This window comes from Enhydra lutris, unplaced genomic scaffold (assembly GCF_002288905.1).
Source record: "Enhydra lutris kenyoni isolate GAN:26980312 unplaced genomic scaffold, ASM228890v2 scaffoldscaffold35, whole genome shotgun sequence".
Classification (NCBI taxonomy): Eukaryota; Metazoa; Chordata; class Mammalia; order Carnivora; family Mustelidae; genus Enhydra; species Enhydra lutris.
This window is the reverse complement of record NW_019154119.1, coordinates 16,004,896-16,018,359: the sequence shown is the minus strand read 5'-3', so window position 1 is coordinate 16,018,359 and position 13,464 is coordinate 16,004,896. Positions and strand designations below refer to the sequence as shown.

Sequence of the window (13,464 nt, the reverse complement as noted above, 5' to 3'; positions counted from 1 at the left end):
GAGGGTGGTTCGGACAATCTCTGTTCTCTGGCTCTGTTTCTCTTCCCGTGAAACCAGGGCATTGGGCTGTATCCGTGGTTCTCATAGCCTGGTCTCTGGGCCAGCGGTGTCAAGAACATCTGGGAACTTGTTAGAAGCACAAATTCTCAGACCCCATCTGGGCCCTGCTGGGCCCAGCCGTCTGTGTTCTGACCCTCCCCCTTCCGATGCTGCCCAGTGGGAGAACTGCTGGCTTGGATCCTCTCCTGGTCTTTTCCCGAAGCTATTTCAGTCTCTCAGACGCCCGCTGTGTATGTGATGTGGCTATGGTGCGTTGTCAGCTCTGAGACGTGTCTTCGGATCCCTGAATGGCTACTATGCACTTGTCCCTTAATGCTAGTTCCAGTGCCAGCTCCTGCAGGCAGCGGCCCCAGACCACTCTCTACCAGCTCTGTAGTTGGAGGGAGTCAGGTGTCCTCTACCCGCTCTGCACCTGTGTACAGTATGTCCCCCTGTCGCTGCATCGGCTCCTCCTGCCAAGTGGGACCTGAAGGCCAGGGTTTGGTCTCAGTCCCCCGTGGTACCGGAGCACCCAGCACACAGGGGTCTCCTTCCCGTCCTGCCTGGGCTCTCAAGGTCCCCCACCAAGTACCTACCCACTCCGAAAGCCTCCAGGGGCCCATCCTGAAGCTTTCCTTTGGGCAAGGTTCCAGCTTGAGGCCCATGTGACCTTTCTCCTGGAGCATGGAGGCCCGACCGGTTCTCCCCCTTGGGAGGTCTGAAGACAGACCGTACAGGTGCCGCCTGGAGACACACAGCCATTTGAGGCCATGATCAGCGAGGGCAGGAGCCAAGCAGCCCCTGCTTCCCCACCCCCTCCCCTTGTGTGTGTGTGGGGGGGAGCCACAGCAGGGCCCCCCGCCCCACCACCCCAGCCCCACTTACAGGGACTCACAAGTGCTCTTAGCACCTGTGGCCCAGACAGTCAGGAAAAAGTAGCAGGAGCAGGAGACTGGAGTCCAGGAGACGGGCTGTGCACCCGCAGGGTCCCGCCGGCTGGTGGCTCCCCTTCTCCAGCTCTTGGTCAGCATTTAGGTTAAGTCTCTGAACCCTCAGCCCACAGTCACGCAGCTAGTCGGTTTGCAGCATGTTCTTGTCCTTGTGGAGCTTCCAGTCATCAGGGAGCTCAAGGCAGGGGGAAAGAGAGAAGGATGGGACCCAGGGCCCACGGGGACCCCGTTCCCCCCACCCCATGTCAGCTCTGCTGCCCCTCCCCCAGCCAGCTCTTGGTTCCCAGCAGGGCCCTGGCCAAGGCTGAAACACTCCAGAGCTGGCAAAGGCCTGGGACGGCCAGTCAGTGACCTGGGGGAGGGGTGCCAAGGGTCAGGAGGAGGACCAAGAGTGCTCCCCACGGGCCCTGCCTCCCGGCCGCTGCCAGACCCGGGCCAGGGTGCCGAGGAATCGGCTCCAGCCATCGTTTCTGGCGTTGAAATCAGCTCCTCATCAGAAATCTGGGTTCTAGTTCTCTGCCATTTACTCCCTTTAAAAAAAAAAAAAAAGAAAGAAATCTGCTCCTCCCAGTTCAACATGGAAAGGAGTCCAGCCCGCCCTGCAGAATCATGGCTCTCAGAGACAGAATGAGCCTCTAGAAACAACCAGAGAGCCCCAGATTTGGGCATTTCACTGACCACAAAATTTCAGAACCAATTTGGGGGGCTGCCAATGTTTTGTTTTCACAGGTTACAGCATTCTGTACCATCTGCCATCGCTACCTCTTCCTAAAACACAGACCGTTCTAACGAAAAAAAGAAAGGAGCGATCTAATCTCTGTAATAAATGATAGTCCTTAAATTGTACTTTACAACATGGGGGTAGGGAAGCAACAAAACCATGACAACAAACTTGGTCATAGTTCGGGACTGATTAGAATCACAGAGCAAAGTCAGAAAACCGAGCTCAGGGAAGAGAAGGAGGCCTGCTTCAGGTGACTGAGCACTTGAATCCCCGGAGCTAGGACAAGAGCCCAATTCTTGGTCTAGGGTCACTCCAACAGTATGACTGGGCCCGCAGTGTGGCGGCATTCGTCACTGTCCCTGGCTGAGTCAGCTCCAAATCCTTCTCATCCCACCAGGGCCCCTCCTGGGTAGATGCCTCCCACATCACCAAGAAGGCGGAGAATACGGGAACACGTTGGCCTGCCTTCCTCTCCAACCCAGAATCTTCCTGGATCTCCAGCCATTTCTCTCCCTTCCCATGTTCTCCCACAAGGCAATCCCTCCCTCCTGCGCAGGGTCAACTTCCCTGTTGCGTGTCCCCCATCCTCCCCAACACACACTTCCCTGGCCTCCTCCCCCCTTTCCCCTCAGTCCCCCACCTCTGTCTTGCATCATTCACTTTTCTCCACTGGCCCCTTGTCTCCAGCATATAAACATCCTCAGGTTTCTGTACTGTCTTTTATAAAATTCCTTCCAGGGCATCTGGGGGGCTCAGTCGATTAAGAGGCTGCCTTCTGCTCAGGTCATGATCCCGGGGTCCTGGGATCGAACCCCGCCTCGGGCTCCCTGCTCAGCAAGGACGCTGCTTCTCTCTCTGTCTGCTGCTCCCCCTGCTTGAGCATGCCCGCTCGCTCTCTCAAATAAATAAAACCCTTGAAAAAAAAAAAATTCCTTCCAAAGTTCAAAAAAAACAAAATCAAGATGGCTTTCAAACACACGAAAAACTCTGAAGGAAACTCCATCAGAGAAATGCGATATAATATGAATTCTCATTTTTTCCACTCAGCTGGGTAAAGGTCAGAAAACTTGAGAAGGCCTGGCATTAGTAAAGAAAGAGGGGACTGGCTTTGCAGTCCCTCGTTGGTGGGATAACTCGGCACAAGTTCACGCTTGGAGGAAAACGTGACAATCTTTCTAAATTTAAAATGCGTGTACTTACATATAAGAAGCGTCAAAGCATCTGCTTCGTGGTAACCCTGGGTTGGAACAATCCTGATGTCGGTCCACTGATGACTGGGCCAATGCCTCATGGCGTGTTCTGCAGCGAGAATGAATTAATTCGGCTACAAGTGACTACGTGCTCGACCCCGAAGGGAACTGTAAGATTCTCCGGGTACAGGTATCAGTACATGCAGAAGTCTCCTCTGGTCTCAAAAGCCACGACTGGGGTCTTCCTGGCTGGGCTCAGGGTGGGTGGGGTGGGACTCCGAGGACACAACTGCTGTTCTGTTTCTCCATCCGGGTGCCAGTGGCATCAAGCGTGTGCCTTGTACAGATTCCGTGAGCAGTACCTGTATGTTTCCACGTTTCCTAGATCTGTCCGGTGCTTCACCGACGTTTACCAAAAGGAAAAATGATAGAAAAGAAATGCAAAGGCAGCTGACCCAGCAACCCCATTCGTGGGAGGTGACCCTGTAGGTGTCCTTGCTCATGGGCAGACAATGCTTGGAATCTCGTCCTGGCAAGTTAAGAGCCTGAACACCCCGCTGCTTTAACCAGGAGTAAAGTAAGTCAGGACACATTCATACAACGGAGCATCTCTTAACCCTTCCAAAGCACAAGGCCCATCTCTGCGAACAGGGAGGTGACACGCTCTAAGAGGTGTTGTGAAATCAGCAACCCGGGCTCCGAAGGCGCACAGAACACTATCCACTGGGTAAGGGCATGTTTGCACAGACAGACTGGCTGGAAGGTCACACTGGAAGGTGGTGGTGGTCCGCTCAGGGGCAGTTGTCATGTCCACGTCAGTCTGTCCACACTGTCTGAGGGCCTCAGTGCTTCAGAGCGAACAAGTTGGAGCGGTCTTAATTCACAAGCACAGCACTACGCCTCTGGGTCCCCGCGGGACCAGCACCCGGGGGTGGCGGCAAGCACAGCCCCGTGGGCAGCTTCGTGGAGAGGCAGGATCTGGGTAGGGGGGAGGGGGAAAAAAGGAGGGGCCAGCAGGACCCAAGACCTGTGTGTCTGTCCCTAACCTGGGCTAGACAAAGGAAGGCTAGGTTCTCATGCTTGAAGAGCCCTGAGCCGGCCTGCCGTCCAAGTTCCCCCGTATTCCCGCCGTCCGGGGGCAGGCACAGAGTCTGATGCGGGAGAAGCTCATGTGCGGTCCTCATGGCCAGCAGCTGCCATCTCGTATTCAACAGAGACACGGCCGGCCACGTGATGGGGCCACACTGGCCTGGCTGGGTTTTGCATCCAAGTCCGACTCCCAAGCCCTGCCCTTAGCCTTCTACTGAGCTGTCCTGCCGTGTGGGAGTCAGGGAGGGCATCCCTGAGGAGTACAGAGCCAAAGTGGAGAGGGGGTGCCGTGTTCACACAGAAGGCAGGCCCTGTGCAAAGCAGGACGGAGCGACTGGGCCCGATGTTGTTGAGAGGCAGGGGCTGGTGCACAGAGCTCTGTACTGGGGCAGTGGGGGCAGGACGGCCAGAACCAAAGGGACTCAGGGAATTGGTTGGCGCCACATAGGAAGCTCTGGGCCAGACTTGTCGTGCAACATCACAGACTCTTGCCTAAGGAGCGAGGTTCAGTCCTGTAGCTACTTGGCTCCCAGCTGAGAGTTGACACACTGATTTGGTACCGTATCTCCTTCCAGAAGATCATTCTAGCAGTGAGATGAAGGGCGGATGATAGGCAGTGAGGCTGGAGGCAGGGACACCTGCTGGGAGGCAGTGGCAAACAACGCAGGGGACAGAGGACGGTGGCCTGGGCTGGGCACGAGTGGGTGATGAGGGAAGCTAGTGGTCTGCGAGAGATTTAGGAAGAAGAAGGGCATGAAGTAATTGGCAAAAGGAACCACGTGCAGGAAAGGGAAAGTTCCCTGGTGACTCCCCTCTCTGGGTGAAGTCTCAGGGTATCCAGTGATGCCCTGCCCAGAGATGAGAAATGCAGATTTGGGCAGACCGTGAGTTCAGTCTCAAGGGCACAGAATTAGAGGTGTCAGCAGGATGTCCAAGTTGGGAAGGAGGGGCAGTAGGTGTTTTGCCTTCATTCATCCATTCAACCAATGGCTACCGAGTTCCTGCAGTGAGCCAGGCACCGGGCAGCAGTGGGGTGGGGGGGCGGTGTTGTTTCGCAGTGACTGGGACAAGCTGCCAACCTAGGGAGGGGAGACAATTAACAAATAACTAAAGAAACAGAAAAGCAACAGATCCTAAAAGGTGCCGGGGTGGAACTGAAGAAGAAATGGAGAGTAGTTGGTTTGCTTACCCCTGTCAACCCAACCGAGCAGAACTATGAGGAGAAGCAGTACCCTGACTCCGGGGCCTCCCCTGCTGCCTTACCAGGAGACCCTATACGCTCTTGTGGCCTGTCCCTTGGGCCCAGGGCTCCTCTTGCCCAGAGCAGAGCCCCCGCAGCGCAGGCATGGATCCTTTACCTAGTCCTGCAGTTCGCTTTTAGGGCGGAGGACGCCTCACGGTGGCCTCTGACCCTCAGCTGCGCCCACCCGTATCACAGCTCGGCCACCGTGGGCCCTGTGGGTGGATATGGCATTGTCCCACGCTGAGCGGCAGGCTGGAGGGGTACACATAAAAACAGCCTGGTCCCTGATCTTCAAGAACTTAGAGCTGCATAAGAGGGTAAACCACACCCAGAGACAGGGGCAACCCAAGTACGCAGGGAAGAAAGATGCCAGTGCATATTCCGCTCATTCAAGCCAGAGGACTTCCTGGAGGGAGTGATGCTTCCACAGAGTTAGGAAGAATGGGAGGGTGTCACCAGGCGCCTTTCAGATCTTGATTCACCCTACTCCCCTTAAAAGAGTGGAAAATGGGGCCCAGAGCTGCCTGGGAAGAGAGGTCAAAGGCAGACCCGCGTCTAGAAGATTGGGCCCTGGGAGCCTGCAGAAAGGAGCCATGGATGCAGAAACATCACCTGCAGCCAACCAGCTTTCCATCAGGGATGCACTCCTAGGAGCCAACCAGAGGTAAATTGAAAAACAAAAATAAAAACAAAAAACAAGCGAGCAGAACCTGCTGGGTTCCCTCTAACGGACGAATTCACTCCATGGGGACCTGCGCTTGGGCAGGTCGCGAGAGGGACCCCTTTAAGTGCGACCCCCCCTCCCCAGCCCGGGGACATCCCCCCCCATCTGCACCGCCCTTTCCTCCAGCAGCACCCGCTGCTGCCGCCGGGACCTTTCCCCTACTTTCCAGGGCCTCAGGCCCCGCCCCTCACTCAGACCAAAACACGTGCCGCATCCCGCCCTGCCAGATCACGCCGCAGCCAGGCTCCGATCACGCGGCTCCCCGCGGCGCCCATTGGCCGGCAGCGTAAAGCTCGGGCGCGGATTGGCTGGCGGGCACCCGGCCCCGCCCCGGCGGGGCGCGGTGTATTTTGGTTTGCCTTCGCGCCACGCCCCCACGGCCGCTCCCTCCGCGGCCGCCCCGCCCCTCCCGCACCGCGAGGGCCGCGCCGGGGCAGAGCGGCGCGGGCGGGTGGAGGCTCCCGCCGGCTGCAGGGGCTCCGGGTCGCCGCCTCCCGCGGCGCACGTGCGGCTGCAGCCGTGCGCCGAGCTCCCGCCCCGCGGCTGCTTTGTTGCCTCTGGGCCGCCGGCACCATGCACACTCAGGGCTCCGCGGGCCCGGGCGACGCGCGTGCGGTGAGTGGACGCCCATATGAGCGAGGGGCGAGGCGGGGACGTGCCGCCTGTGCGGGGCTCGGGCGCGGAGGAGGGCAGAAATGCACGGGGCTTTGTGGCGGCCGCGCGGTGCGGGGCCAGAGCGGACCCCAGAGCTGGGAGAGGCAGGGGACGCGTCCGGCCGGCCGGGGGCGTGTGCCCCGCGCCGCCCTACGCGTAGCTTTGTCTGGCGTTTCCGCAGCGGCCGCCGGCTCCCGGCGCGGGGCTATTTCCAGCCATGACGTCACCAGGCCGTGTGAGGAGGCGGCCGTTGGGCGGGGCACGGCTGGCGGGAACGCGACACGCGGGCGGCGGGGGTGCGGCGAGCGGGCGGTGGAGAGGGAGAGGGGGCGGGGCAAAAGCTGGCGGGAAGGCGCTGCGGGGGGCGGGGTGGGGGCGGGGCAAAGCGGGGGGGAGGGCAAAAGGGCGAGGGGGGGGGGCGGGGGGGGGGGCAAGGCTGGAGAGGGGGGGGAGGCGGGGGGGGGGGCGGAGCTGGGAGGAAGGCCTTATATAGGGGGCGGAGCAAGTTCTTATGGAGGGGGCGGGGCAAAACCGGAAAGGTGGTGTGTTGGGGCAGGGGCGGGGTAAAGTTGGCGGGAAGGAGCAGGCGGGGGTGGGGGGGTGTTCTGGGGCCAGGTGGGGCACTCTTCTTAGTCATAGCCCTCTGGTGTTGGGCCTGAGGGCCCCGGGAGTGAGCTGGGTGGCTAGACCTAGGACTTCTGTCCTCGAGACTGCCGCGCCCTGAGTGCCTGAGAGAGAGGTGTGGGAGCCCTGTGTGCCTCCCGACCTGCCCATGGTGGTCCAGGGAGGAGGCGACAGCCCCATGTCTGTGACCTCAGGGTTCTGAGGCCGCTGTGGGGCCACAGTGGCACTTTAAAGTGCCTGCACTTGCAAAGGCGGGCACTTTACCAGCGTGCACTGCACTGCAGAGGGACCTGGTGGGGATGGAGGGATTTGATGTTCGCTGGGGCAAGCCAAAGGGAAACAGATCTTTATAGATGTAAAGGGTCTTTGGGAGGACATCATTTGATTCCAATCACTTCTCTTTCCACCCCTCCCACCCCTGCTGAAAAAGGATGCTTTGACACAACAGGAAGGACAACTGTCTCTTGGGCTGTGCTAGATTTTTAAAATTCTTCTTCTTATCTCCTTGCTAGCCCTGTGGCAGTGAGGAGTGACTGTTCCTGAGTAAGGAACAAGGCTCAGCCAGCATGGGCTCCCCCTTCTTGGCGCTGATAGAGTTGAGCCACTGTAAAGTTCTGCCATGGTAATGCCCTGACTTGAGAAGGCTGTGCTGAGTGCCTCAGAGTTGCCAAAAATGCATCTGTAGGGACGCTTTTCTGCCAGCTTTGCCTACTCTGAAGAGCCATGTGTCCTCTCAGCCAGCTGAAGGCTTGGAGCTGGTGTCCGTTTCTCCTCCCAGCTGGACAGTGTCACACTGGCCACTTTGGCTCATACCTCCGGGATTAAAGTCTTAAACGATCATTGCTGAAGGAAAACACGAACTTAACTTTTCTTAAGAGTCAGGGTTTTCCATGGAAACTGCTTGCCAGCCATGTCCAGTCATAGTCATTCTTCAGAACGCTGGCTTAAAAGTGAAATTGTCGTCAATGTTCTGTTGACGTGTTTTCCTAGAATACAGAGCATGTTGTGTGTTGAGCTTCGTGTGTGTGTCACGTGCATAGTGCAGGCGCTTGGTGTACGTACCCACGTGCCCATCAGGGTTACCCTGCCTGTCTCCCCTGGACTGAGAAGCCTTTGTGTTGTGTCGCCTTTAGGTGGACATCATGGACATCTGTGAGTCAATCCTGGAGAGGAAAAGGCATGATAGTGAAAGGTCTACATGCAGTATCTTGGAGCAGAATGACATCGAAGCAGTTGAGGCTCTTGTTTGCATGAGCTCCTGGGGTCAAAGATCCCAGAAAGGTGACCTGTTAAAGATAAGACCCCTCACACCTGTCTCTGACCCTGGGGACGTCACCAGCACTGTGCATGTGGACACAGCCACACCTGAGCTACCAAAGGACTTCGACTCTTTATCGACTCTGGTAAGAAATGGGGAGAAGAGCATTTTGTGTAGTGACTAGAGTGTGTTAGATGAATGTGCTGAAGACGTGGGTCCTGAGGGTGAAAACTTCTCCTAATTCTCGAAAATACGTTCTTTCCATTAATAGATCATAGCTTGCAGCCCCAGTGCTGAAATGTTCATAGGGGGAAAGCTACAGAGTGATGTGAGAAAGTGAAATGTACTCGCTTTCCTGGGGAACTGTAGGGTGGGGGCTTGGCTTCCCCCAGGTGACTCAGCGTGGGATCAGGATACATGGGTGACAGCTAGAAGTGGCCCATGCTTTGGCATCAGCCATAATTAGCCGGGTGGCAATCCTGGCCTCTTCCTCCCTGGAGAACCTCACTTCTTACCTGTGTGAGCTGAGTGCAGTCAAGCCCGGTTTGTGTTTTTGTCCTCTTAACTTGCCAGAGCACAGAAGCGTTGGGAGAGATTGCTTCTCCGCTTGGAGAAACTGAGAACGGGCTAACAGATGCGAAAATTAGAATCTGATTATCTTGGGCTGGAGGCTTGCCCTGGAAGGAGAGTGTGGAAAGCGGGCTTGGGGAGAGGGATGAGAAGGGACTTGTGGGCAGAGGGGAGAGTTGTGCCAATAGTGGGCCAGAAGCTCCTGGCAGACTTACTTGGCACTGAGCTCTCCCACAGGGAGGCTGACAGTACGTGGGAGCAGGAGAGGCTTGGTTAGAGCCACTGGTTAGAGCATGGCCTTTGGAGGATCATTCTGACGGGTTTTTACCTGGCATCCAGTAGGCACTGCGTAAGTGTGTGTTGAATGATTAGCACTGGGATTTAAAAAAAATAAATAAATAAAAAATAAGGTTTGAGAATCAAAAACTATTGTGAAAAGCTCTCATTTTGAATATAAATTTGCTTCCTCATTTGGGGTTCTTGTACTTCAGTTGCTCGTTTCAGTAGCTGTGGAAGCCCAGGGGTGGAGCTGATTCTTAAAATTAAGCAAGTGGTTTGGTTTGGGAGCGAACAGGAAATGGGGAGAAGCCTAGAAAGTGCAGTCCTTCATGTGGTCTGGAAATCCACTGGGTGCCGTTGTGAGCAGGCGCAGACGAGTCTTTCCTACATAATTTTTAAAAGGCATGAGGGGCACGGTGATCAAAGTAAGTCCTTTTAAAATTTAACCACAACAACCTTTTCACATTTTTTTTTTTTTTAAGTGCATGACTCCTCCTCAGAGCCCTGATCTTGTGGAGCCATCGACAGGGACGCCTGTTCCTTCCCAAGTAACTGATTCCAAAGCATGCACGGTCAAGACCATCACCCCAGCTTCTGCTGGGGCAGCCAAAGTGCTGAGCAGGAAGGCGGAGAGGGGCCTTCCGGATCTGAAGACAGAGTCACTGGAGCCAGCCTCCAGTAACCCCTGCAGGCCCATGGTGACAAGTGTCATCCGCCACACAGGGGAGAGCCCTGCTTCTGGTCAGATGCCTACTGCCCAGATTCCAGAATGCCAACTTTCTGTCGACAGAGAAGGAGAAGCACAGTTTCTGGGACATCCTGAAGCTTCGCCGGGCACACAGCTCACAGACAGTCTACCGAACGCTAACTCAGTGTCGTGTCAGCCTTGCTTGCACAAGTCTGGTGGCCTGGTCCCCGTTGACAAAGGCCAGCAGACAGGGTGGCCTGTCGCAATTCAAACCTGCTCACCAAAGAATTATGAAAGTGACTTGCCAAGGAAAGCAACTCCTCTGATTTCTGTCCCTGTCCCCAGTTCCCCTGTCTTTTGCCAAATGATCCCTGTGACTGGACAGAGTGGCATGTTCTCAGCTTTTCTGAAACCTCCTCCCCAAGTGTCTGCAGGGACTGTCAAACCCATCCTTCCCCATGCTGCTGCAGTGCCCCAGCCTGTGTTCGTGGGACCGCCTGTGCCTCAGGGAGCTGTGATGCTGGTCCTACCCCAGGCGGCCCTCCCCCAGCCTGCCACCTCGGCGTCCAGTGTCGTGGCTGTGGGGAATAGCAAGTTCTTGCCCCTCGCCCCTGCCCCGGTGTTCATTGCCTCCGGTCAAAACTGTGCCCCTCAGGTAGACTTTTCCCGAAGGAGAAATTATGCTTGCAACTTCCCAGGTTGCCGGAAAACCTACTTCAAAAGTTCCCACCTCAAGGCTCATCTTCGCACCCACACAGGTGAGTTCGAAGGCTGGTGGGATGTTAGAGCTCCAGAGCCTGTGGTGAAGAACCACACGCTGAGCCTTCCTGGGGTGGGAGGGAAACATGAGATCCCCCAGAGAAGGTGGAGGGCTGGCTGTTTTTCTTTGGTTCTGAAAAGCCTTCAGAATCTTATAGGGATTGGGATTAACATTAGTGCAGCCATTATTGGTTTTCCTAGAACATGCCATCAGCTCATCCCAGTAGGTAAAATGTGGTGTAGTTCTAGGATTGTGGTCCCTTTGATAGGTTTTTAGGGTGATGCTCATGTTGCCCCTTTTGTTTATGTTGCGGTAGATTCCTCAGTCTTTCTGCGTTTTAGAAAATGTGCATTTCATATTCAAGAAACATCAGTGTAACTTTGGTTCACTATGGGGAAAGGGCTCTAAAGCATGGAAAAGTTTGAATTCAAAAATGTGCGAACTTGAAGGGGATGCGGTGTTCTTATGTTGGGAATGTATCGTTTCTAATTCAGAAGGAGAAGTCATCCAAGAAACTGTGACTCAGTAATACCTTTATTATCTCGTCAGCCTGCTCCGAGAGAGTTTTTGGTGATGAGAGAAATATTCCCTGTCCAGTTAAGGTAGCCACCAGCTGGAATGTGGATAGTGTGACTAAGGAAGTGACTTTTTCATTTTCGTTAAGTTTACGTTTCTGCAGCTCCAGGGGGCTGGCGGCTCCGGGTTTGACCGAGGTCTGGTAGACCGTCGGCCTTCATAGGTCCCGTTAGCATATTTCAGATGTCCCCGGCTCTCTTGTTCGAGGCTCCTGTGGTTAAGGAGTCTGTGAAACTCACCTGTCAGAGGCTGACACACACACGTAAGTTGTAAGCACAGTAGCAGGTCACACAGTCTGTAGTAAAGACGTGTGTCATGAACCTGGTCGTGGAACCCCCTTCCACCAGAATGTCTAACGGCCTGTAGGACAGCAGTGAGTCCCTGTTGTGTTGTCCTCCAAAATGCACTTCAGATCGGTGCGGGGCTTGGAGCTCATTAGAGCTCTAATCGTGCCGCCTCCCACTCAGCCAATGAAACAAGAGTCTAGTGGGACGCCTGGGGGGGCTCAGTGGGTTAAGCCTCTGCCTTCGGCTCAGGTCATGATCTCAGGGTCCTGGGATCGAGACCCGCATTGGGCTCTCTGCTCAGCGGGGAGCCTACTTCCCCCTCTCTACCTGCCTGCCTCTCTGCCTACTTGTGATCTGCCAAATAAATAAATAAATAATAAGTAAATAAATAGATAATAAATAAATAATAATATAAGAAAAATAAATAAATAAAATCTTTAAAAAAAAAGAAATAGAGTCTAATCTCTAATCTAATAGAGTCTAATAATCTCTATTAAAAAGTGACTAAGCCACCCAGGCGTCCCTAAGGGGCTCCACTTGAGGCAGGAAATTATTCCTTTCAAGAATCTTCCCCCCTACTGCAAGCTATAACAACGAGAGATTTATTTTTATTTAAAAATACCTTTTGAGAAGAGCCCTGGTGGTGTAGTCCATTGGGCACCGAGCTCTTGGTTTCAGCTCCGGTCCTGATCTTGGGGCTGTGGGATCAAGCCCCGCGTCAGACTTAACGCTCAACGCAGAATCTGCTTGAGACTCTCTACCCCTCCCCGCTGCGCGCTCGTGCACACACCTGCACACACGACTGCACACACGCACGCGCGCACTCGCTTTCAAATGGGTAAATCTTTAAAAAGAAAATTCGTAAATGTGAGATTAGCTTGACATCTTTGGGCCCTGACCTACATCTCAGGCGCGGCAACAAGAAGTGGAGGATTTCTTGACGTCCGGACAGCTCGGTGCGGGAATTACAGGATGCGACTTTCTCAGAGTTTGATGAACAAAATTTAAAAACGTCATGAGTTCGTTCCCCAGCTCCGGAAGCTGCCGAGTGTTTACGTTTCCTTGAACGTGTGTTTTCTCCCCTCTTAGGAGAGAAGCCTTTTAACTGTAACTGGGACGGCTGTGATAAAAAATTTGCTCGATCCGACGAACTGTCTCGCCACCGGCGAACTCACACCGGGGAGAAGAAGTTCGCGTGCCCCGCGTGCGAGCGGCGCTTCATGCGCAGCGACCACCTGACCAAGCACGCCCGGCGCCACGTGACCACCCGGAAGGCCCCGGGCTGGCAGGCGGAGGTGGGCCGGCTCAGCGCGCTCGCCTCGGCCGAGAAGCCGGGGGCCCCGGGGGCCGTGCCGGCCTCCGCCTGAGAGCTCGGCCGGGGAGCTGCCCGGCAGCTGGAGGAGGCGTTTTTCAGGATTGGAACTGATGGTTTTCTCTCCCCCCCAAAATGGGGGGGGGGTTGCAGGAGAAAGCGGGGAGCTGGTTCTGATGAAAGTATGTTAAACTTTTCCTTTTTTGGTTGGGACCCTGTTCAATCTCTTTTGTAGTTTCAGAAGTTTTTTGTTTTTTTTTTTTTTGAGGAAATGGAAGAAAATTGGATCATCTGAATCACCAGCATTCAAACCGACATTTCGGCAATAAGGTTTACAAAATCTGGATTTTTACAACCTTTCTATTCGTGTTTTGTAGAACTGAGACAGGGTACTAATTTTTATACTGTTTTTTATTACAATATTTATATTGTTGGTGTTCCAACCACCAATTTCTAGATAGGTGATTTTACAGTCTTCTTTTCAGTGTTCAACAATG

The 13,464-nt window shown here is 54.9% G+C and overlaps 1 protein-coding gene across 1 annotated transcript; it reads left to right on the top strand.

Moving 5' to 3' along the window:
• The first annotated feature begins 6,496 nt into the window (after nt 1-6,496).
• On the top strand, nt 6,497-13,080 carry LOC111154134 (Kruppel like factor 11). The gene is made up of 4 exons (XM_022513544.1): nt 6,497-6,574; nt 8,371-8,640; nt 9,827-10,790; nt 12,745-13,080. The coding sequence occupies exons 1-4, from the start codon at nt 6,533-6,535 to the stop codon at nt 13,020-13,022; spliced, it is 1,554 nt and encodes a 517-aa protein (XP_022369252.1). The 5' UTR covers nt 6,497-6,532; the 3' UTR covers nt 13,023-13,080.
• The last annotated feature ends 384 nt before the right edge of the window (nt 13,081-13,464 follow it).

Bases quoted from the DNA above. Each gene is read 5' to 3' on its own strand.
- LOC111154134 (XM_022513544.1), top strand. From the start codon at position 6,533: ATGCACACTCAGGGCTCCGCGGGCCCGGGCGACGCGCGTGCG. The intron at 6,575-8,370 runs GTGAGTGGACGC...TGTCGCCTTTAG, and splicing joins GCCCGGGCGACGCGCGTGCG to GTGGACATCATGGACATCTG. The intron at 10,791-12,744 runs GTGAGTTCGAAG...CTCCCCTCTTAG, and splicing joins TCATCTTCGCACCCACACAG to GAGAGAAGCCTTTTAACTGT.